Source organism: Eucyclogobius newberryi, unplaced genomic scaffold, assembly GCF_026437365.1.
Source record: "Eucyclogobius newberryi isolate DKJ021-1_F unplaced genomic scaffold, fEucNew1.0.hap1 SCAF_11, whole genome shotgun sequence".
NCBI classification, from domain to species: Eukaryota; Metazoa; Chordata; class Actinopteri; order Gobiiformes; family Gobiidae; genus Eucyclogobius; species Eucyclogobius newberryi.
Genome location: NW_027315735.1, coordinates 17,295,617 through 17,316,618, shown reverse-complemented (window position 1 = coordinate 17,316,618; position 21,002 = coordinate 17,295,617). Strand labels below are relative to the sequence as shown.

Genomic DNA, 21,002 nt, shown 5'->3' with positions numbered 1-21,002 from the left:
TACTGTCGTGATCACATGCAATGGTATTTATGTATTTATTTGTTTATTTGTCTATGGGAGTTTTTGTTTATAGGAGATCTTCTGCTGGGAGTGTTTTTCAGACTTCCTAAGGGTGATCTGTTCTTCTGTATCTACCTCTGTATCTACCTGCATTGCACCAATGAAATTTCCCCATGTGGGACAAAGGAATATCTTATCTTATCTTAATATAGTATGACATAAAACGAAGACTAGTACAAGAAAACAGGTTCCTCATTTATTGGTACAGTCAGACGGTACAGAAGTCTTGGGGAATTAACTACCAAACTGAGTTTTAAGCAGTTTTTTTTGTCCACAAATTAAGTTGAGACACATTCACTAGGTTACCCAGCAAGTCCGTAATCATAAACAGTGCCTCTGCCAGAATCTCCAACCATTGGAGATGCAAATTCTCATTTATATGTCTTCATGTGCCATAGTCCATCATTCAAATAATGGACATTCTCAATTCCAATTCCTTTGTTGACTTTTTCTCTGTAAGAAATAAAACCATAAACACACTTGCACAAGAAAAAACATCTGGCAATGTTTTAAACTGTCATACATGTTTTCAGCAGACATCTTCATAACACCAACGCAGAGTGCATGTTGTTTACCTTCAGCCATTATAGCCTACATTATTTGTATAGGAAAAATGTGACCATGAAGATAAATGACAAAATAGAGAATTTTAAAAAGGATTTTTAAAGGATACAACTACTGTGTCAGCATCAGACGGATAAAGTTTAGCCCCAGGTGACGTTAGCCCAGGACACATGATGTTAGCACCACTTAAGACAAATTTGATTGCCCCTTTGTCTACTTGCTGGTGTGGGAGAATAAATGGATCTATGAGAAGACAATGATAAGTACAGAAGAGTATATAAACAAAAACAACTATCATGCAAGGTTAATAATGAAAGCTCACATTTATGCAACAGCCTGAGCGTGGGGTAAAATGGCCCTTCCCTTTGTCTAAAGAAAAGCAATTCTCCATTGACAGTCAAAATTTCAATGTGTTCATGGCTACAGGGAGGCAAGAAACATGATCATAAACGTGAGTTTAAAGCTCTACAAAAATAGTGCTAATTAGAATTAAAATGTGTACCATACCATCTCACTATTTTGACTGGATCCTTTTTTGGCATTATGTGATTGAGCCATGACTCAATGTCCGGAAACTGTTCCAGAAGCTGATTCTTGATTCCTTTGATCACTGACGTTTTCAGCTGGATGCAATTGGATACATTTTCTTTCTCATCAAATCTTGAGGAAAAACACAATCAAATAAGGAATGGTCATAATCAAAACACAACAGAATCAGATCAACAAACAGACCTTCAACCTGTCACATCACCTGAGAGTACAATCAACACAATTAATACATTATTACATTCAGTCACGGATTATTTTAAGTAGTTGTAGTTTGAAGAATATATTGATTTGACACAATATTTCTGGTAGATATCGTCTACATAATCCAATCGCGTTAAATCACATTGCTTTTTAAATCCATTAAGGTACACAACACATAGAAGTGCTGGCAATGGCTACACGGCTAGCTGCTGCATGCTACAGACAAAAAATGATAAAAACGTACTTTTTGAACATCGTGTTGGGTCAATTCACGAAGGCTTGATTTCTTCAAAGGTTGCTGAAACTACAATCGTGGGGAAGTGAAGCACTCGTAAAAATACAGTACATTAAACTTGTTGTAAAGTTCTTATTAGCAATCCACGCTTGTTTTACCGTGGAAGTCAAGCGACGTGTTTTACGTCTTACGTCATCATGATGCGTTTAGATAGATGCAAAATCGCTGTTCATTTCAAGATTGACAACGTTTTAAATTTTCAACATACAAGTTTACAACATTTTTGACGATTCAGAATAACATTATATAATGCATAACGAAACAATGTATACTTTGTTGCTTACACAAAAACAAAACAATATAATATATATGCAATGTAATCATTTTATATTTTTATATAAATATAGTGAATAACAATACCGTGCATTGTTTATTCATATTTTGTAATATTCTTCATTTATCATAGTTAGGAAAAACACGTTTATTATCCCGAGCATTTTGAAATCTAACAGCCCCATCTTGTGGAAGAAGTTTTTTCTGTGCAACTGAAAAAACGTGCGAGAGGCGATTTTGTACAAAGTGCTTCCGGTGGGGTCACCAACCCGCTTTTACAAGTGAAATCACTACGTATTTACCGGCGGACGCCTATCTGTGATAAAGAGCCGTTTTTTTGTGTTACGACTCTGTTTGCGTGTAATTTTCTTAAACGAACGCTGTATTAAACCGCTTTCTTTAGGCGACAAACAACGCGGGTTCTATCTAAAGAGGAAGCAATAGCCAACCATCTTTTTTCTACCAGCAAAAACAAGAAAGAGACAAGGCTTGGATCAAGTGGAGTACTGTGGTAGTTTGTAGTTTATTGTCTGTTTTATACCTGGATACAGCACTTTGCAGACACGTTACTGCGCAGACAAACACTCTGGGACATTTCGTTCCTTCTGGACATAACTGGAAGTTTTGGATTAAGACTGGCTGTGAAGAATTAGTATTCCCGTTTTTCATGTTTCCAACAGGTTTATCTTCCCCTAATCCCCCACCACCGCCAACCCAGGAGGCAAGAGCAGAGACCGCTAATGTCAAAAACGACAGCAGCAACATTACATCTCCGAAAAAGAGGAAAATAAACTGCTCCGAGAGGGGCGACAGCGCCGACACGATCTCCCACTCGCCCCCCAAATCGACCTCCTGCACCCCCAGTCCCACCCCGCTGCACATCCACAAGAAGTTACGCTTTGAGGATTCACTCGATTTCATTGGACTGGATGGTAAAATGTCTGAGGAATCTGCTGCTGCTTCATGCTCAATCAATAAAAGCAAAGTGTTCCTGGCCGGTGGCGTGGGGCATCATGCAAACGGACTGACAAAAGGAGCAGGCTCCACCACCTTCTCCAGCACTAAACCTGGAGCTGCCAAGAAACTAGTCATCAAGAACTTTAAAGGTTTGTCTATTTATATGCAGATCACGGTGTGGAATTATTGCAACACACTCATTTACAAGTTGTTACAAGAATGATGTCTCAGAAAAGTTTTCACTAAATAAGCTTGTGTTGAATGTCAGATGCCCGCTCCCCAGCGAGGTCAAATCCAGCTCTTAAGAGTTAGATTTCATTCAGATCAGTATTATACATGCAAATCAATGTAACAAACCATTTCTTAGTTGTTTGTTTTTAAATCAACATTACCAGTTTATAAGTCAGTTTCATTGTTTTGATGTTATATTTTAATTGATGTTATATATTATTATTTTCACAGAGAAGCCCAAATTGCCAGAGAACTACACTCAGGAGACATGGCAGAAACTGAAGGAAGCAGTAGAAGCTATACAGAACAGCACTTCGATCAAGTACAATCTAGAGGAACTTTACCAGGTACCGTCAGCTCAAAGAGAGGCGTTTTTATTTGGTAAAGTAAAGACCAGCTTCACAAACCGCTGACTGCCATCTTGTTTCTCTAGGCTGTGGAAAATCTGTGCTCCCATAAGATTTCTGCAAAACTGTACAAGCAGCTACGGGTGGTATGTGAAGACCACATTACAGCACAGATTGATCAGTTCAGAGAATATCCTTTTGTTTGTCCATTATTGCGTTATGTAGAAAATGTTTTTACATACTGTATGTTTTTGTTAATGCCTTAACTGTTTATACGGATGCCTTGGATAGTGTGCTTTTTCTCAAGAAAATTGATAAATGTTGGCAAGATCATTGCAGACAAATGGTATGCATTTATTTTTGATTGATAATAGATTTTCTATGTAGGATTTATTTGGTATTTAAGTATGTTTACTTGTTTCACAGATAATGATTAGGAGTATATTTTTGTTTCTGGACCGTACTTATGTTTTACAAAACTCCCTGTTGCCATCAATTTGGTAAGTTTGGGGCATCACAAAAAAGCGAGAGATTCATGTTTATAAATGTGAAGTTAACTAGGTATTTTTGTTTTTTGAAGGGATATGGGCCTGGAACTATTCAGATTCTACATCATCAGTGATGTAAAAGTCCAAAGTAAAACCATTGATGGGGTTCTGCTTCTCATTGAGAGGGAGCGTAACGGTGAAGCCATTGATCGCAGTCTTCTCAGGAGCTTGTTGAGCATGCTCTCTGACCTTCAGGTGGGTGGTGCTGTTATGTTGTTAAAAGCCATAACTGGACTTATTCTAAAGCCTTCATGTACCCTTTTGTTATAGATTTATCAAGACTCATTTGAGCAGCGCTTTTTGGAGGAGACAAATTGCCTGTATGCTGCAGAAGGACAGAGGTTAATGCAAGAGCGAGAGGTGTGTTTTATAAGTACTGTTGATTGTAGTTTATTTTAGCTATTAAGGCAAGGTTGGGATTATTGGACAATTGCTGCATTTCCAGGTGCCCAATCGCCAATGAAATAACCTGGTCACTCACTATTATTATGGTAGTCGTCTAAATAATACTAGGTTATTCCCTTGATGGATATTATAAAATCCATCCATTATAACATAATGATGCAATATTTTAGAGTTGAAATGAGCTAAACATGTGCTGCCTGGTAGTCAAGTGGTTAACCACTTGACTACAGTCAAGGGGCAGTACATGCGGCCGGCCGCAGCATCGTGAGATCAAATCCCAGCTCCAATCATTTATTGTATGTCCTCCTTTATCTCATCCCCATTTCATGCCAAACTGTCCTGTCTAATAAAGCATTCAGGCTAAAAAAAGACAGCATGAAAGCAAATTTTTCCTAAAATACAAATACCAGTACATGTTTGGAGTGCAGGTGGCATCATAATTGCGCTGCTAAATATGTGTGTGACTTTTTTTATGTGGAAGATCCTTCAGTAGAGGTTCTGTCTGGACTAGGAATAGGACAATAAGCGTTATCATAGTATTTATATGGCACAGTGTCAATACTGTGAGTGAGGCTGGGCCTTATGACATCGCTCATGATGTATTGTCATTTGCTTTGGGGGCATAAAGACATTTGGAATAGTGCAATATAATTGGCATGGACTGCTGCTGATTTTCCTCATACTTGCAAATGGAAGCAAAAACACCTGTGCAATATTCATGCCATTGCAACATCATCTTGACAGATTTGTGAACAATATTTGAAAGTAATGGGTCTTTGGTGTACAAAAAAGATGTATAACATAGAATTTTTTTGTTCCGTGTACTTGGTGACTTTTATCGGGGAATTTGGGAAAATGTTTTTACATATGGTTCTTTTAAGCCTCTCTTGAAATAGTCAGCAATCTCATAGTTTAAAAATGGTATTACAATCACAACGGAACCTGAGTGGCCCGTGCCTGAATAGAGGACACATCTAAGTGTTTCCTTCTCAGTTTATGGACAGACCATGACTCATGTTCAGCTCAGAACCTCCAGAATTCTCACTGACTGTGGTTACAGGTGCTTGGCTTTGGGTATTAATCATTCCGATCAGAGAGAGGACCATGGATATATCATATTATATATTTCCATGGAGAGGATTTTGGCTGTGAAACCCAAAGCCGAAATCGGCTTGAACCAAAACACATGTTTTTGTATTTAAGAATAAACTTGCATTACAGCTATCAGTAAGAGCTAGATTTGGTTTGAACATGTTTACTTTGGATCTGGGGACACATTTGGGTCATGATTATGAAATTTAAACTAACAATGTTCCTTATAACATTCATGTTTTATAGGTGCCAGAATACCTCCACCATGTGAACAAACGCTTAGAGGAGGAAGCAGACAGAGTGATTACATACTTGGACCAGAGCACACAGTATGGACACTAATTTCTTAAATAAAGTTGTAAATAAAAGCACTCACTTTTATTTCTATTACAGAAAACCGCTTATTGCCACGGTGGAGAAGCAGCTACTTGGTGAACATCTTACGGCTACACTACAAAAAGGTACGTCACATATTTCTTCCCATTTTCCCTACGTGTCATTCTCTAGTAGCTCTTTAGTGAGAGACCATAACACTGTCAATACTAATTACAGATTTGAGAGCTGTTATAGTTCTGATACCGATGTTGATAGTTTGGCTTTAAGTATTTGCCGATACAGATATAAACCCAAACCAGTGCATTGACTGAAATAGCATTTCTTTCCATAAAACACAATTAACATGTAAGACAGTCGATCTAAATGTGTAAAGCAACTGCTTTTCCTTAATTAACTGCAGAACTGGTTTGTGTAAATTAAAGTTCAGTCATTATTATGAGATTATGAGACAACCAGCAAATAGTCTCATAACATCAAGGCCCCTGAGCCAATACCCAATCCAGCAAATTTAGAGTCAATACCCAATGTCACTGTTTGTACCGTTCTATCCCTTCACTATTTGTTGTTGAAATCTTCAGGGCTGACTCATCTACTGGATGAGAATAGAATCCAGGATCTGTCTCTTCTCTACCAACTCTTCAGTCGAGTGCGAGGTGGTGTTCAGGTCCTGCTGCAGCACTGGATAGAATATATAAAGGTACCTAATACAGCTTTAATCAAAGTTATTTATTAAACATTTATTTTCATTATCTCTACGCTCTACAAAGGCTTTCGGTAGCACAATTGTAATCAATCCTGAAAAAGACAAGACAATGGTACAAGAGCTACTGGACTTCAAGGACAAGGTGGACCACATCATAGATATATGCTTTATGAAGAATGAGAAGTTTGTAAATGCCATGAAAGAAGCCTTTGAAACATTTATCAACAAACGACCAAACAAACCTGCTGAACTTATAGGTTTGTAACATCTTTCATAAGAATGAATGCATTACTATACGTTTTCTTCATAGTTTTATACTTTCTGCAGCAAAACATGTAGATTCAAAACTCCGAGCAGGAAACAAAGAGGCTACTGATGAAGAGCTTGAGAAGATGTTGGACAAGATTATGATCATCTTTAGATTCATTTATGGTATGTCAATTACCGGTAGTTGAATCTACTATTCTTATAATGCATTCTAATATCACTAATTTCTGACTGGAAATGTATTTGCGTTTTAGGAAAAGATGTTTTTGAGGCCTTTTATAAAAAGGATTTAGCAAAAAGGTTATTAGTTGGAAAAAGTGCCTCTGTGGATGCTGAGAAGTCAATGTTGTCTAAACTGAAACATGGTGAGAACACGGCTGCAACATGCTGATTGTAAACAAAACAGTTGAGTGAACAAAATGTTTGCACTTTGTATTTTAAGAATGTGGAGCAGCATTCACTAGCAAGCTGGAAGGAATGTTTAAAGATATGGAGCTGTCCAAAGACATCATGGTTCAGTTCAAGCAGGTATCCAATCATTTACAATGATTACAATTATGTTCCAAGACCCTTTTATTTTATACGCTTTGCCATTAACCTGCCCACTTACTTCATGTGACTCATTTCATGTACCTCCTCAGAAGAAGTATCCGTCTCACAGGCCAAGTTAAATGTTAAATGTGATTTTATTTACTTATTACAGTACATGCAGTGCCAAAATATTCCTGGCAACATTGAACTTACAGTGAACATCCTCACTATGGGTTATTGGCCAACCTATGTGCCAATGGAAGTACACCTTCCTCCTGAGGTCGGAGTTAAACCTTAAAGTATTTTTTCAAAGTATTGTTCTCTAGATTATTCACTATTGCATTTTTTGGCTTCAACCAGATGGTGAGATTGCAGGAAATATTTAAAACCTTCTACCTGGGCAAACACAGCGGCAGGAAGCTTCAGTGGCAATCCACTCTTGGGCATTGTGTTTTGAAAGCTGAATTCAAAGAGGTAGGTACTACATTTCCAACAAAAATCTGAGTTGCATTTTATTTATTTTTTATTAAAGTGGGGATCATTGTATGTATGATCTTAAGGGAAAGAAGGAGCTGCAAGTGTCACTTTTCCAAACACTAGTACTTCTGATGTTTAATGAAGGAGAAGAGTTCACGTTTGAGGAAATTAAATTGGCAACAGGAATAGGTCAGTGTATAAATTGAAGTTGTTGTTTTTTTGCTCCAGAGATAAGATTTTCCTATTTAAACTAATTGAATATTTGTGTAAACTCAGAGGACAGCGAGTTGCGTCGTACTTTACAGTCACTGGCGTGTGGAAAAGCCCGTGTCCTAACTAAAATCCCAAAGAGCAAAGATGTGGAGGATGGAGACAAGTTTTCCTGCAACGATGACTTCAGACACAAACTCTTCAGGATAAAAATAAATCAGATCCAGATGAAAGAAACGGTATGTTGTAAATCACTTATTTAATCTGCATTGAATGCTCAAATGTCTAGCTGGTCTAAATGCTGTTTCTTCTAGGTGGAGGAGCAGGCTAGCACAACAGAAAGAGTGTTTCAGGACCGGCAGTATCAGATTGATGCAGCCATTGTGCGAATCATGAAAATGCGTAAGACTTTGAGCCATAATCTCTTGATGTCTGAGGTCTACAACCAACTCAAATTTCCAGTCAAGGTGATTCTTATAATATTTGTGTTATTCAGTAAAAAATAAAACCTTTACATGTTATATCAACTTGCAAAACTATTTTCAAAGTAAAATTCTAAACACTGGCAGAATTTAGCAGAACTAATAACAATCATACTTTCTCATTTCAGCCTGCAGATTTGAAGAAGAGGATAGAGTCTCTCATTGACAGGGACTATATGGAACGTGACAAGGAAAACTCAAATCAGTACAACTATGTGGCTTAAACAAAAACACTGAAAAGCGATGCATTCGGCCCTGCCTAAAGCTGTTCTCTAAGATAGGTCGCAAAATTATTTTCCTCAACTGGGAAGTAAAGGTTATCATCTCAACACTGACCGAAATCAGAATGGATACAGCTTTTGTCAGTACTAATGTGGTCCTGCAGACTGCATGCCCACTGAAAAGTGAATATTGTCCACTTCTCAGTGCCTCTGAGAATACTTTGGACAGACAAAGAAGACACTCAGATGTTTCTTTTGGAAGGGGAAAATATTTATTTTGTACCTTAGATCTATATTAATTGTATGCTCTTCGATCACTTTTTGTTTTGGTCACTCTGTATCAAGAAAATACTGACACATCTAATTATGGTCTTATTGTCCCACACTTTCAAAAATTAAACTTGTGCCTGTTTTCCCTTGATTGGTGTGAAATGTACAGAAATTGAATACATATTTGTTTGAATTGGCTGGTTTGCATTGACTCAAATGTGAATTACTTAAATTTAAAGCTTGGCCTATTATTATGAACACCCAAGCGATGTGCCAAACAGATGCACTTCTTCTAAATAGGATTGCACTGCCTAAATTTAGTATTTTTTAAGGCTCTGTGCAGTGCTAAAACTTTAGTTTTAATTAAAGCTATTATGTTTGTTTTTGAGCATTTGTAAGGGGTAGTGTGTACCCCTAGTGTCAAACAGCAGAAATATTGAAAGTCACTCTGGGGTTTGCTGGTTTTGTTCAATGTGGGCAGATAAGTGTTGACTGGTCTTAAGCGATGGATTACAATATCCCAATGTTTGTTTAAGTCTGGTAGGCTTACTGCTTCAGATTAAAAGATCTGATTACATTTTTGCTTATTGTTTTTTATTGGTTCGTGCTCTTATTAATCAATGTAATTGTGTGTAAAGGACATCATGATCGTTATAAAGAAACTGTTGGGTTCTGCCCTTGTGCTACCCTCAAAGATTGTTTGCGGGTAAAACATACATATATTTTCATCTTTTACAATTTCTTTTAAGCATAAAACGCCACAAAACACCTTTTCATGTTGTAGAGGGAGAGGCAGCACGAGTTTTAAGAGAGTTTGGTCAGATGTTGTTCTGTGCACGTGGATCTACTTCTCCAAAGGGTGGGCTATTTTGAATATATCATACAAAGGCAATGATCAAAGAGGAAATGGACCATCTTTGAGTTTCAGAGTGATGAAATTATTGCACCGATTTCATAGCAATTGACCATTTCAAAACAATATATTATTGTTACATCGTTTCAATGTAATATCACCTATAAACAGGAAGCTGAAGTTTCCTTGCCACTTTAGATGATTAGATTAATGTGTTACTGGGAGGTAAATAATGATTATAAATGTTATTGTCTTGCGTAGTATGGGTACGACATCAGAATAGTCGTTAAATGTGTTTTGTTCTATTGTAACCCTAATCAGTGTTGTTCACACCTGTTTGGGTTGACACATTGCCCCCTGTCATATGACTGCGCCGCCGCCTATTTCCTGGTCCGACCCCGCTGCATTGAAGCATTAGTCAGCCCTGTCCACCACGGATCACTTCAGACTCCAAGCCGACGACCAGCCATGTCCCGTTATGCTGCTTTTCTCGTGTTCCTCGCCATCGGCCTTGGTATGTAACATGATTAACCCAGTTTGTGGTATTTTTCATTATTGGGATGCATATTTTAAACAAATGTGTGAACTTTTGGGGAAGAGGCCGTGGCGTCGTTGGTTCAGATATCACGAGAATTGGGTGTCTTGCCTTTTAGCTAATCTCGTTGGCTAAACCCGAATACTTTATACAACAAATTTACGTCGGTTAAACCATAATTTGATAATGTATTGTGCATAAAGAATGGTCTTAAAGTCGTGATGCTGCTGATGGCGTCCCCGCTTATTGAGACCTGCGTAACACGGGATTAAATCCGTGACAACTGTAGAGGCTTAAACAAACTCTTGTCTGTAGTGGATATTAAATGATAAAGTAATTGTCCTTGAATGACATGTTTAAAATAGATGTGACGCCTATGATGTTTCAATTTGTGTAACAGTGATGCTAGCACAAGGCTAACCTCAAACCTTCGGAGGCATCTGTTTGGTTTAATGCTTGTGGGTTTTATGTGTAACATATCTCTAATATTTACTATTTATACTCAAAGCCCAAACTGATGATGTAGTAATGTCCAGTTTAATATCTGTCACGGCTCCACAGCGTATACCATTAGCTGAATAGAGCTAAAGTAGCTAACTTAGCTTAGCTGCTTTCACCATACTTCGCAGTTTCAGTAACTCACGTGACAATTACTGTCGAACTGCGGCCAAACATTATGGCCAACGTCTCCAAGTTTAACCATTACACTTATAGCAATTATGCTGTAAAGATCAACCTGTTTTACCGCTTTAGTTACCAAAGTACTTTGCACGAATGGACGTGGGCCACAATTGTATAAATAGGTTAATGATAGCCACTTGACCTCAACAAGGTTATCTTTAAGTGTAGTTTAGAGTCCGTAAATTTTCCCTCTTTTGTAAAGGATCCACTTTAAAGCTTTCGATTTCATATTGAATTGGAAAGTTTGAAATATTTCTGATGTAAGAATAAATATTTTGATGTCTTTTTGTGCAGCTGATCCATCTACATTCACTTATGATCCTGACATGGACGACGCCACTACTACTTTGTTCACGACTAGTATAGCTGAAAGTACCACCGCAACGACGACCGCTGAACCGACCACCGCAACGACGACCGCTGAACCGACCACCGCAACGACAACGACTGCCGAACCGACCACCGCAACGACGACGACTGCTGCACCAACTACCACCACGACTGCTGCCACCACCACGACTGCTGCACCAACTACTGCCACCACGACTGCTGCACCAACTACTACCACCACGACTGCTACACCAACTACTACTACCACCACCACCACCACAGCTGCACCAACTACTACCACCACCACCACCACAGCTGCACCAACCACTACCACAGCTGCACTAACTACCACAACCAGTTCTCAAAACATAACTACTTCTGCACCAAATACCACTTCTACTGCACCTACCACCCCTGCCCCAACTCTACCGAGTCCTGCCACTCACCTGTATCAAGTCCAAAAAGACAATGTCACCTGCCTGATGGTCAAGTTTGGTCTTCGTTTGGGCTTTCAAGGAGTTGTAAGTTCACATCTTATTTTAATACGTTTTTTTTTTTGTCACAGCATTGTTATTTAATCTGCTAATCATTTCTCATTCATTTCTCTAGAAATATGAAGAAATGAACCTCCCAAATGGAACTAGTGTCAATGGCTCATGTGGAGATGACAGCAGTGAGTTGTTGATCATTTCTGACACACTGACCCTCAAGTTATCCTTCCTAAATGTAAGTACTTGCTTTCATTTAAGGATGTGACCTCTTATCCTTAAAATTGATATCCTGAAATGGGTTGCTATGTTGTGTCTAAACGCTTTTTCCTGCTTTAGGATACAAAGAAGTTCAACCTCCATTCTCTGAATGCGACTGGAAAGACGAGCTCTGGTAATTTTTGCTTGTGTTACATTGTTGTAATTTCACAAAGTTTTATGGTTTTAACATGTTCTGTTTTTTGTATTTGAAGGTGTGTCATTCACAGAAACTAACAGCAACTTGACCCTCTGGCAAGCATCTCTTGGCAGCTCCTACATGTGCAACAAGGAGCAGAATTACACCATCACAAAACACCTCACCATCTTTACCTTTGAACTCCAAGTGCAGCCCTTTGGAGTCAAGAAGGATTCTTTTAGTATGGGTAGGTGGTCTTCAGTTTTTATATATATTTCCACATGCATAACAGAGTTGAAATGCTCATCATTTGTATCATTGTTGTGTACCGATTTTTATAATGCTCTGTCCTCTCCAAACTATACGTTGCACCTTGTGACTCGTTCTCCTTTTTTATCTGCAGCCCAGGAGTGTTCTATGGATGACACCAGCATCTTAATTCCAATCATTGTTGGCGCAGCCCTGGCTGGCTTGATTCTCATTGTAGTGATTGCTTATGTGATTGGCCGAAGAAAAACTTATGTTGGATATCAGACTCTTTAATTACAATTGTAATCTGTTAGTGTTGGGGTTCCCAAGCATGGTCCTTTGGCTTTCAAAAGTTAATACTGCATAGATTTTTCCATGAAAAAAAAAACTGAAAACAAGAGCAGCAAATTGTAAAAGAATCTGTCTTGGATTATTTTGAAATAGCCCATTATTTACTCATGGAATCTTTGTTTTAATTCTAAAGGACCAATCTTGTGTGTGGGTGTGTGGTGTGTGTTGTCAGCCCCCCATTTTTTTCATTTCTGTTGTGTGTATGGTCTCATTATCTGATTTAATGTTACCACTGTTTTAAACCTATCAAATTAGATGTGCTCTGATTTAATTCCGAAATCATACATTTCTAACAACAAATCATTCCCCCCTGTTGATGCACACATTCTTAATTTGGTATTTTCAGCTCTTAAGCCGATATATTCTCCAGGGCCATTTTCACTCTTTATGTCAATAGAAAATGTCATGTTAACTTTGACATGGTCTGAGGAGATGGCTGGACATTTTCTCTTGTTTAAATGGTGTAAACGCTATTTGTACAGCTTTACAGAATCAATTCTGAATGGTGAAAATTAGTATTAACAAATGCACAATGTTAAATAATCAACTGAGGCTATGATTAGATACATTTAGCTTTACAAGCCATTGGTCTAATGTGTTTATCTTACTCTTGCAACAGGTTTATCATTCAGGTCAGTGGTTTTGTTTGCTTGCATAGTACTTTTGGCATTATTGGTTTTGAAAAAGGGATCGCTTAATGTGTGGATAATTTTATTGTATTCAGTCTGTTTAAATGTATTCATATTTTTGACTTTTTGTATGAGATGTCAATGTACTCTAAAATAGATTTAAATTACAGAGCCTCAATATTGGAATGTTGGAGACAATATAACTGGACATGTGCATGAATTGGGTTATTTGGCCTGCATCTTGTTGGAGAGGTCAGAAAAATCAGGGAAGTTCTGCCCCAAAAGAACAGTTTTCTTATGATGAGACAATGCACCACGTGATAGCTGTTGCGTACGGTCAGCCTGGAGCTCTGAGTTGGACTGGGTGCACTAATGAACTTTTGATCAAATGAAATTGTATGCCTTTATGTTGCACAATATTTTGATTGAAGCCTTTTGTGTGTATCTAATAGTTGCTCTCAAAAGATGATTTTTGCTGTATGCTGAACCTGCCTTAATTTCATTCGAGATGGTTTTGCTACACAAAGTAAAGTCTTTAGTGAGCAGGAAACCAAACCATCCTAATTTGGTGTCTGTCTTAACTCATTTCTGATGTTGAAATGTTCTAAAGCAGTCTTGTAAAAATAATTGTAAAGGGAATTGTGCAGCAAAACCATCTTGAATGTCAAGATGATGGCTAATTCAATTGCTACTCTTAATGAAATAAATTGGATTTAAAATGATAAACTGCATTCAAATGCATCATTTTTAATAACCTTTTCCATAGTCCTGTAGATCATGTTTGCTTCTCCTTCCCTCAACAGGTCCAGTTCTTTTCCTCTTTAAAAAGCAGGCTTCCATCTATTTCGGGCTCTTCATTTTTCCAGTATTTCTTTATTTATTAACCTCCTGAGACACTCACTCTTGTGCTTTTCTTTATCCTAGCTGAGGACTGCATGCCTGATGGGGAGAGCTTCATAGTTCCCATAGCTGTTGGAGTTGCCCTGCTTGTTCTCATTCTTATCGTTCTGGTGGCCTATTTCATCGGACGAAAGAGAAACATGGCCAGCGGTTATGAGTCTTTTTGAATTTTATTTTTTTTTTATTTTTGGGCTTTAATTATGACCACTGCCGTGTTTATGTATAACGCTGTGCCATGTTGATGTCTTTCAGCTGTTTGAATTTGCAATTGCTGCTCTTGACCAAATGCCCCGGTGCCTTTTACCCCACACACTGCTTGTTGGGAACCCCTATCCTAATCTCTCCTGCTTTTTACTAATCTACTGTCTTTGTCTTTTGTCTGTCAGCTGAGGAATGCTTCCTGGACTCTGATTTGAGCTTTTTGGTCCCCATTGCAGTGGGCGTGGCTCTCAGCTTCTTAATCATCCTTGTGCTTATCTCTTATCTGATTGGCCGGAGGAAGAGCCGCACCGGTTATCAGTCCGTATAATCCTTCTAATGCCCCCCACACACAAATAGAAAATTTAATTTAAAAAAAATCCTCTGCTCTTTTACCCTTCCGTTTGATGAATCACCAAAAGTAAACCCTGTTGCACACCCCTCCCTTCTTAGTTTCTTTTCAACCAATAATCACTTCTCTTAAAGTACAATGATTACTATGATTTTAGACTGCATGTTTACAAGGACACATTGTATAGGCTCACTCCTATCTCTGAGAAATTTAAAGGGACAATAAAATGCTGTAATATAATGGTATGTGTTATGTATGAATCTCTGGAATAAACTACAAACTTTATAAATGAGATGAATGTTTGAGCAAGCGGTTACATCTTTTGTTTCTGGAGCCATTGCAGTTAAAATGCTCATTGTAGTTTGGATAAAAGGGACTTAAATGTAACCAGTCACTTTACTAGCAATGGGACCAGATGTGTTCCATGCGGAACAAAATCTTTGTCAAAATGCACTTTTAAAAAGCAAAAATCAAGTACAATTATTTCTTTGAATGTCATAATTTCCTTCACCTGGTTTGAGAGTGACCGCCCCACAGTCACTGCACCTAACCAGACCAGAGCATTCTGCTTGTGCCTCCTGCATTGCTTGCTTGTAGCTTGTTTTCATCCGAACAATGTGTAATGATATGCTTGTTTAACACAAATGGGAGACAAATTCAATAAAGTGTCATTCTTGTTTTGTACAACTGTCTTTGTTTAATAAATTATCAGGTGGTTGAATTCAAGGGAGAATAGCTAAACCTGCTCTATAAACTTTGGTCTATGGCTGTAGCAAGTCACAAGGGATGATGACGGGTAAGCCAAAGTGGTTGTAAATGTCTCTTGGATAGACATGGTTTATTCCCTTTTTCAGAATAAGTGACATGACAGTTTAGAGAAAATGTAAGACTTGGAATTACATAACTATAGTGACTTGTGTTTTTAAAAGAAGACAACAAATGAATGACTTAAAATTCTTTATTACAAACAATACTATATTCAGAAAAAAATAAAGTAAAAGTATTTGCAGTATTTATTATTTACTGTGTAAGTACAGTACAAGTCCTGTTTGCATTCATCATGTTCTTAGAATATACATGGTTGAAAAACAAATTAGTCCAATGCGTGACACAAACGTGCAAATAAAACCATGTATTACAATTTGAAATCAAAGGAGCATTTCTAATCTATGTTCAGGTCAAACAATTTGCATTGTCAGATACTAACTATTGGGCTAGTGGGGTTAATATTTCTATTAAAGACATGAGCTGTAACTCACTGTAAGTCTTGGTCATGAGCTTCTGACTGAAGGTGCTGGTAACCGAAGCACACAGGAAGCTGTTGGATCTCTCAGATCCAGCAGCAGATCTTTCTTAAAGGCAGAATATGTCGTATGTAGTATAATATTGAACAGGCTGACAACTAATAAATGCTTTAAACTTAAACAGATATTTTGTGCGGCCATGATGTGATGCTTTGTTGTATTGTAAGCAGTGATGGACTCGCCTTATGCTCCTATCACCAAAGAGAAGGCAACACTGCCCAGGTAGCGGTCAGTGGGCGAGTCATTGATGATGCCTTTTCCATTGAGTTTGCACAGTATTGTAATGGGAGTGTCGTACTGCACCGAGGCAAAACGCACTGCCACCACTGGTGAAGAGTAGTTTACCTAAAGACACACACATATAAGATCATAGGACCTGAATCTAAATCTCAAGTAGAAGAGTCTTTTACTTACATGTCGGAGTTTTCCATAGTAAGGATAATACTTCAAATCAAAAATACTCTTTGGAAAGAACTGCAGCTGTCCAAGGGCTTCAGGTGGTCCTTTCTAGAGAAAAAAGGCTTTAATTGCCATTAGCAAAATGTGAACTTTGTTATTAGAAAAACTGTACCTTAACTTCACAAGTCACGTTTATTGGTTTGCCTTCCCCAGGTAAGTATCCAAGAATCTGCAGCACAAGATGTTATTATGTAAGCGTTTCCCATGATACGTTTTATATGACTATACTTTACTACTGAAGCATAGAAAAGCAAATTCAACAGGGCTTGACACTGACATGATTCAAAATGCTGAGATATATTTGTTGGCCAGTAACACTTTAACTCTCACAGGTTGTAATGTGATTGTCATGTTGGTATATTTTATATGCCTATATATGTAAATCATAATTTTTGTATTATATAACATGTTATATTTAGTAAAAGTATATTTTTACTATTATTATACATTTTTTTGTGTTACACCATATTGCCAAAGCACATTCCTAGTTTGCAAATTGTGTTCACTGCAAAGGAGCCAAAAATAATCAGAAAATAAATACAAAACTTGACCACAAAGGAAGTTTTTTTCCTAGTCAAATCATAAACTGCAAGTAACATTTGCAAAGTTCATGTCTATGATATGTCTTGGCCTTACCCGGTTCATTCGAAGGAGGATGCATGGTCTTCCCTGAGAATAGCCATAGTGAGGGTCCTGCATCCCAGAGCAGTCCCCCAACCAGGACCTCTTAAACTGGCATGCTTTCCTCTCCTCGTTCTCCGTTAGGTCATCCTGCATGAAATACTTCCCATCCTGTGTGCAGCGGATATTCTTCTTGTCCTGAGCTCCATCGTTGTATGCTGCAGTGAAGCACAGAGAGGTGACTGGAGGGGCCCACAAAGGGGAGGGGCATAAATAAACCCTATGGCCTGCCAAACTTGAGGCTTTGGTCAAGGAAGTCAGACAAAGCGGGGTGTGAAAAAGAGTACTCAATGGTTGATCACAAAGAGGCTTTCCTTCCCAGCATGCCTTGCAAAATACTAATGAAAGAAACGCCAGACCTCCCACCTTTATATAATTCTAATGTGTTCAGTTACAATCTTGACTCACGTTTTAGATGTTCGTCCATTGACCGCGCATACTTCTTCCATGATCTCCGCTCAGAGGCGTTAAAGTGGATGTCATGACCTTCCAGGTGTGGAGCCATCGTCATACCTGCCAGTGGAGACGCAAAGACAGTCAACTGTGCCGAGAACTAGGTACAGGCAATGAACACAAGGACAAGTAAACACAACGAAACAAAAACATTTCTAAGGAGCGGGCTGTACTGTATTTACCTGGTGGCATCACTCTGTCATTATAAGTTGGATGATAGGGACTAATGGACCACATGAGGCAAAACATACAACCTCCAAACATAGCTGCAAGAAAGGCATAAAGTGTAGCATAGAACAGAAGGATGAGGCCTAAAAAAGAGAAAAACAAGTATTTACATTAGAATGCCACTTGCTTTATAGATTTTTATGTCAACATACTTCTCTACTGTAACCCAGCAAAACCTGTGTGAACTAACATACTAGGGAACATTTGACTAACAATCTATTGGCAATTAATCAAGCCAAACGTGCCTTAAATGTAATAGCTTTTGCTGTGCAGGCAATTTCACAGGGGACTAAGCGTAGCCAGCCTTGTGTCTCTGTAGCTACAAAGACCTTACTGTTTAAGCTCAGTGAGAATTCTCCCAGCGGTCCATTCACTCAGGAACAGAGTGAACCTCCGGTTGCCATCGTAGTGGAGGTCTTTTGCAGCCATAGAGGCCCAGCCAGCTCCAAGGAGCCCCAATCACCCCACTTTGGTATTATGTCACTTATTACACAGGGCACACAACAACGACTTCAACCTCAGGTCCTTTCTTCCTCAGGGACAGGGGCCCCGTGCTGCACAAGTGTGTGCACACTGGTTAGTGCTCCAACTGGCTGTGGGCAGAACATTGGCCTTGTCCGCATAACTTGCTATATGATGTTAGCTCATGACTAGAAATGCAAAATGCATCTTTGCAACTTTGTAACGGACTGTTCCATCAGTAACACTTAAGAATTTTGAAAATATTGTGTCTGAAGGGCCAAGAACATGTACAATTACAAAGGTGAGATAGCTTTGGGAAAGAGGCAGTTAGGAGCATGGAAAGATGCAGAGGAATTTGATTTCTGGCCAATCCAAGGCCCAGAACAGTGCATTCCCGCTGCGGACATGTCCCCAGGCAGTCTGTTTTTGTCAGGACAGTCAGAATCATCCATGCACCTAAGTCAACACTGTGCATGACACACGCACACACACACACGCACGCACGCACGCACACACACACACACACACACACACACACACACACACACACACACACACACACACACACACACACAGTAAGCTGGTTTGTAACTGGACTGAGGAGAGAGTATGATGTACAAACACCAACCCACCATTACTCTTGGCAAAGGTTAAAGTTATTGATTAAATTACATGTAATATTATATGAACTCACTCCAGCTCTTTCCAGAGCGGCCCATAAATTCCTTGGTCTCTGCATTCCACAGGTATGTCTTTACGTCATCAATTTTCTGGTGGAGGGTCCTCTGAGGTAATGGCCTACGCTTGAATTTTTCAAAGTTTAGGTCTTCCTGCTCCAGCGGCTGGTGCTCAGCCAACTCTTCCTGCTCTTCTTCCAGCTCTTGGCCATGTTTGAGTATTACTTTGTGAGGCTGTTAAAAACAAAAAGAGAAAGACCTTCAGTTGCAATGTTTTGCAACCAGCCTGATGGAGTTAAGCATGCTAAAATATAAATATAATCACATCACTAGTACTCCATTGTTCATAGCTTTGGGAGTGAGACGTTGTATTGTCTCATACACTATAGTGGTATGTTCTAAGGCTAATAGAGAGCTCTACTCCTGGACCCTCCTGCTTGACACAGCTGTAAGCAGCAGATCAAAAGGTCATCCAGACCACACAATACTCAAGAGACTTTTCCCTCTATATTCACATTTAAACTAAATGATCGACAGCAGGATTAATGCGACTCACTGGACTTCTAGAGAGCTTGATTGGTTTAACTTCTTCTGGAAGTTGAACTTGCTGAGTTTGAGCTTCTGTTTCTCCCTCTGTGGGGGTCGGCTCCATATCCACCACAAAAAGGAAAGGTACTCCTTACAGTTCTCTAAAAAAACATGGTCAAATATGTATATCACGTGTTCCCTTATATTTAGATTGTAAGATCAAACACAACATTGAGTAAATGTAAGGAGATGAAAGGAAATTAAAAATGACATACCTTAATTTTTTGTTAAAGGTATTTGTGCTTGCCCAAGCACCTTTGATCAAAAAGTCAAAAGGTATTTGGAGATTTCATTAGAAAGTTATAGGTGTGGAATAAAGAACCTCCTTCAGCTAGGCGCGCATCATACTGAATGGAGACTGAGCAGTGGGAGAGAAACTGGGGGTGGGATAACTTTTTTTCCTCACAGAAACGTTTTGGCAGTGAATGACCCGGGCCGCAGCACTGAATTCTGAACACACACCATCACTCATTGTCTATTAAGCTTGGGGTAAGCCTACATTTAAATACAATATTTATTGCTATTTACAACACAAGACAATTGGTCATCAATGTGTTACCGCAGGCCTATAATAAAACAAGTGCAATTTACATTTTTATTGAGTGAAGGCTATTTCTGAGTGTAGAAAACTAAAGATGCTTTTGAGCCATGAGTGATGTTAAAGCACATGCATGCATACTGATGTCTGTTGCCAACACCAGCCGCTCTATAGACTCTGGCGGCAGCTGCTTACCATAAGCTCTGCTCTGGTCAACCTCATGGTGCTCCTCATCCCCGCTCCTATCTGCAGTCGGCTCACGTAGCCTGGTCCACTGTGTAAAGAGGAGAGGGAACTTTTTTTTTTTTTTAACATGAAAAGGAGAACTTGCGTCATGGAAAATGTTCCTAACCCTAACCCCTGAAATTTGTGAGGCAAAAAAAAACTCTGCCCTGCTCACATGAAAGTTAGTTCTTGACACTGAAATTGAAGCCAGTCTATCAGTGAATTATCATGATCAAGTGGTATTTTACAGATATCACAGCCTATGGTTTCAGTATTATATGCACCTCCATGTTCATAAAGTGGACACACATTCGTTAGTTGCAGAGACCAATTCGTCCCAGGAATTTTGTGTAACAGCTTCCCATCAGCGCCATGAAGCACTGCTGTCAGCAGAGGGAGCTCAAA

The 21,002-nt window shown here is 38.8% G+C and overlaps 4 protein-coding genes across 6 annotated transcripts; 2 read left to right on the top strand and 2 right to left on the bottom strand.

The window, feature by feature from the left end:
• Positions 1 to 244: 244 nt before the first annotated feature.
• Positions 245 to 1,790, bottom strand: mcts1 (MCTS1 re-initiation and release factor). The gene is made up of 6 exons (XM_072436138.1): positions 1,619 to 1,790; positions 1,132 to 1,284; positions 947 to 1,044; positions 734 to 867; positions 584 to 651; positions 245 to 513 (listed from the first exon to the last, which is right to left on the bottom strand). The coding sequence occupies exons 1-6, from the start codon at positions 1,627 to 1,629 to the stop codon at positions 432 to 434; spliced, it is 546 nt and encodes a 181-aa protein (XP_072292239.1). The 5' UTR covers positions 1,630 to 1,790; the 3' UTR covers positions 245 to 431.
• A 408-nt stretch (positions 1,791 to 2,198) lies between these two features.
• Positions 2,199 to 9,163, top strand: cul4b (cullin 4B). The gene is made up of 20 exons (XM_072436097.1): positions 2,199 to 3,048; positions 3,362 to 3,477; positions 3,564 to 3,667; positions 3,754 to 3,823; positions 3,904 to 3,977; positions 4,058 to 4,220; positions 4,296 to 4,385; positions 5,769 to 5,851; positions 5,916 to 5,983; positions 6,437 to 6,555; positions 6,626 to 6,818; positions 6,889 to 6,993; positions 7,083 to 7,193; positions 7,271 to 7,356; positions 7,532 to 7,639; positions 7,720 to 7,833; positions 7,920 to 8,025; positions 8,113 to 8,285; positions 8,361 to 8,513; positions 8,657 to 9,163. Exons 1-20 carry the CDS (start codon positions 2,610 to 2,612, stop codon positions 8,750 to 8,752), a joined length of 2,571 nt encoding a protein of 856 aa, XP_072292198.1. The 5' UTR covers positions 2,199 to 2,609; the 3' UTR covers positions 8,753 to 9,163.
• Positions 9,164 to 10,246: 1,083 nt separating this feature from the next.
• On the top strand, positions 10,247 to 15,669 carry lamp2 (lysosomal-associated membrane protein 2). Of its 3 annotated transcripts, none has more exons than XM_072436117.1 (6): positions 10,247 to 10,386; positions 11,383 to 11,939; positions 12,028 to 12,144; positions 12,246 to 12,300; positions 12,380 to 12,550; positions 14,819 to 15,669. In XM_072436117.1, exons 1-6 carry the CDS (start codon positions 10,341 to 10,343, stop codon positions 14,959 to 14,961), a joined length of 1,089 nt encoding a protein of 362 aa, XP_072292218.1. In that variant the 5' UTR covers positions 10,247 to 10,340; the 3' UTR covers positions 14,962 to 15,669. The 3 variants fall into 3 exon arrangements, with proteins under 3 accessions (XP_072292218.1, XP_072292217.1, XP_072292219.1); XM_072436116.1 differs by having other exon boundaries at positions 14,457 to 14,994; XM_072436118.1 differs by lacking the exon at positions 14,819 to 15,669 and adding an exon at positions 12,707 to 14,258.
• Positions 15,670 to 15,926: 257 nt separating this feature from the next.
• Positions 15,927 to 20,198, bottom strand: atp1b4 (ATPase Na+/K+ transporting subunit beta 4). The gene is made up of 9 exons (XM_072436119.1): positions 20,046 to 20,198; positions 19,803 to 19,935; positions 19,264 to 19,480; positions 18,062 to 18,190; positions 17,835 to 17,939; positions 17,382 to 17,584; positions 16,858 to 16,914; positions 16,701 to 16,793; positions 15,927 to 16,631 (listed from the first exon to the last, which is right to left on the bottom strand). Exons 2-9 carry the CDS (start codon positions 19,896 to 19,898, stop codon positions 16,470 to 16,472), a joined length of 1,062 nt encoding a protein of 353 aa, XP_072292220.1. The 5' UTR covers positions 19,899 to 19,935; positions 20,046 to 20,198; the 3' UTR covers positions 15,927 to 16,469.
• Between the last annotated feature and the right edge of the window lie 804 nt (positions 20,199 to 21,002).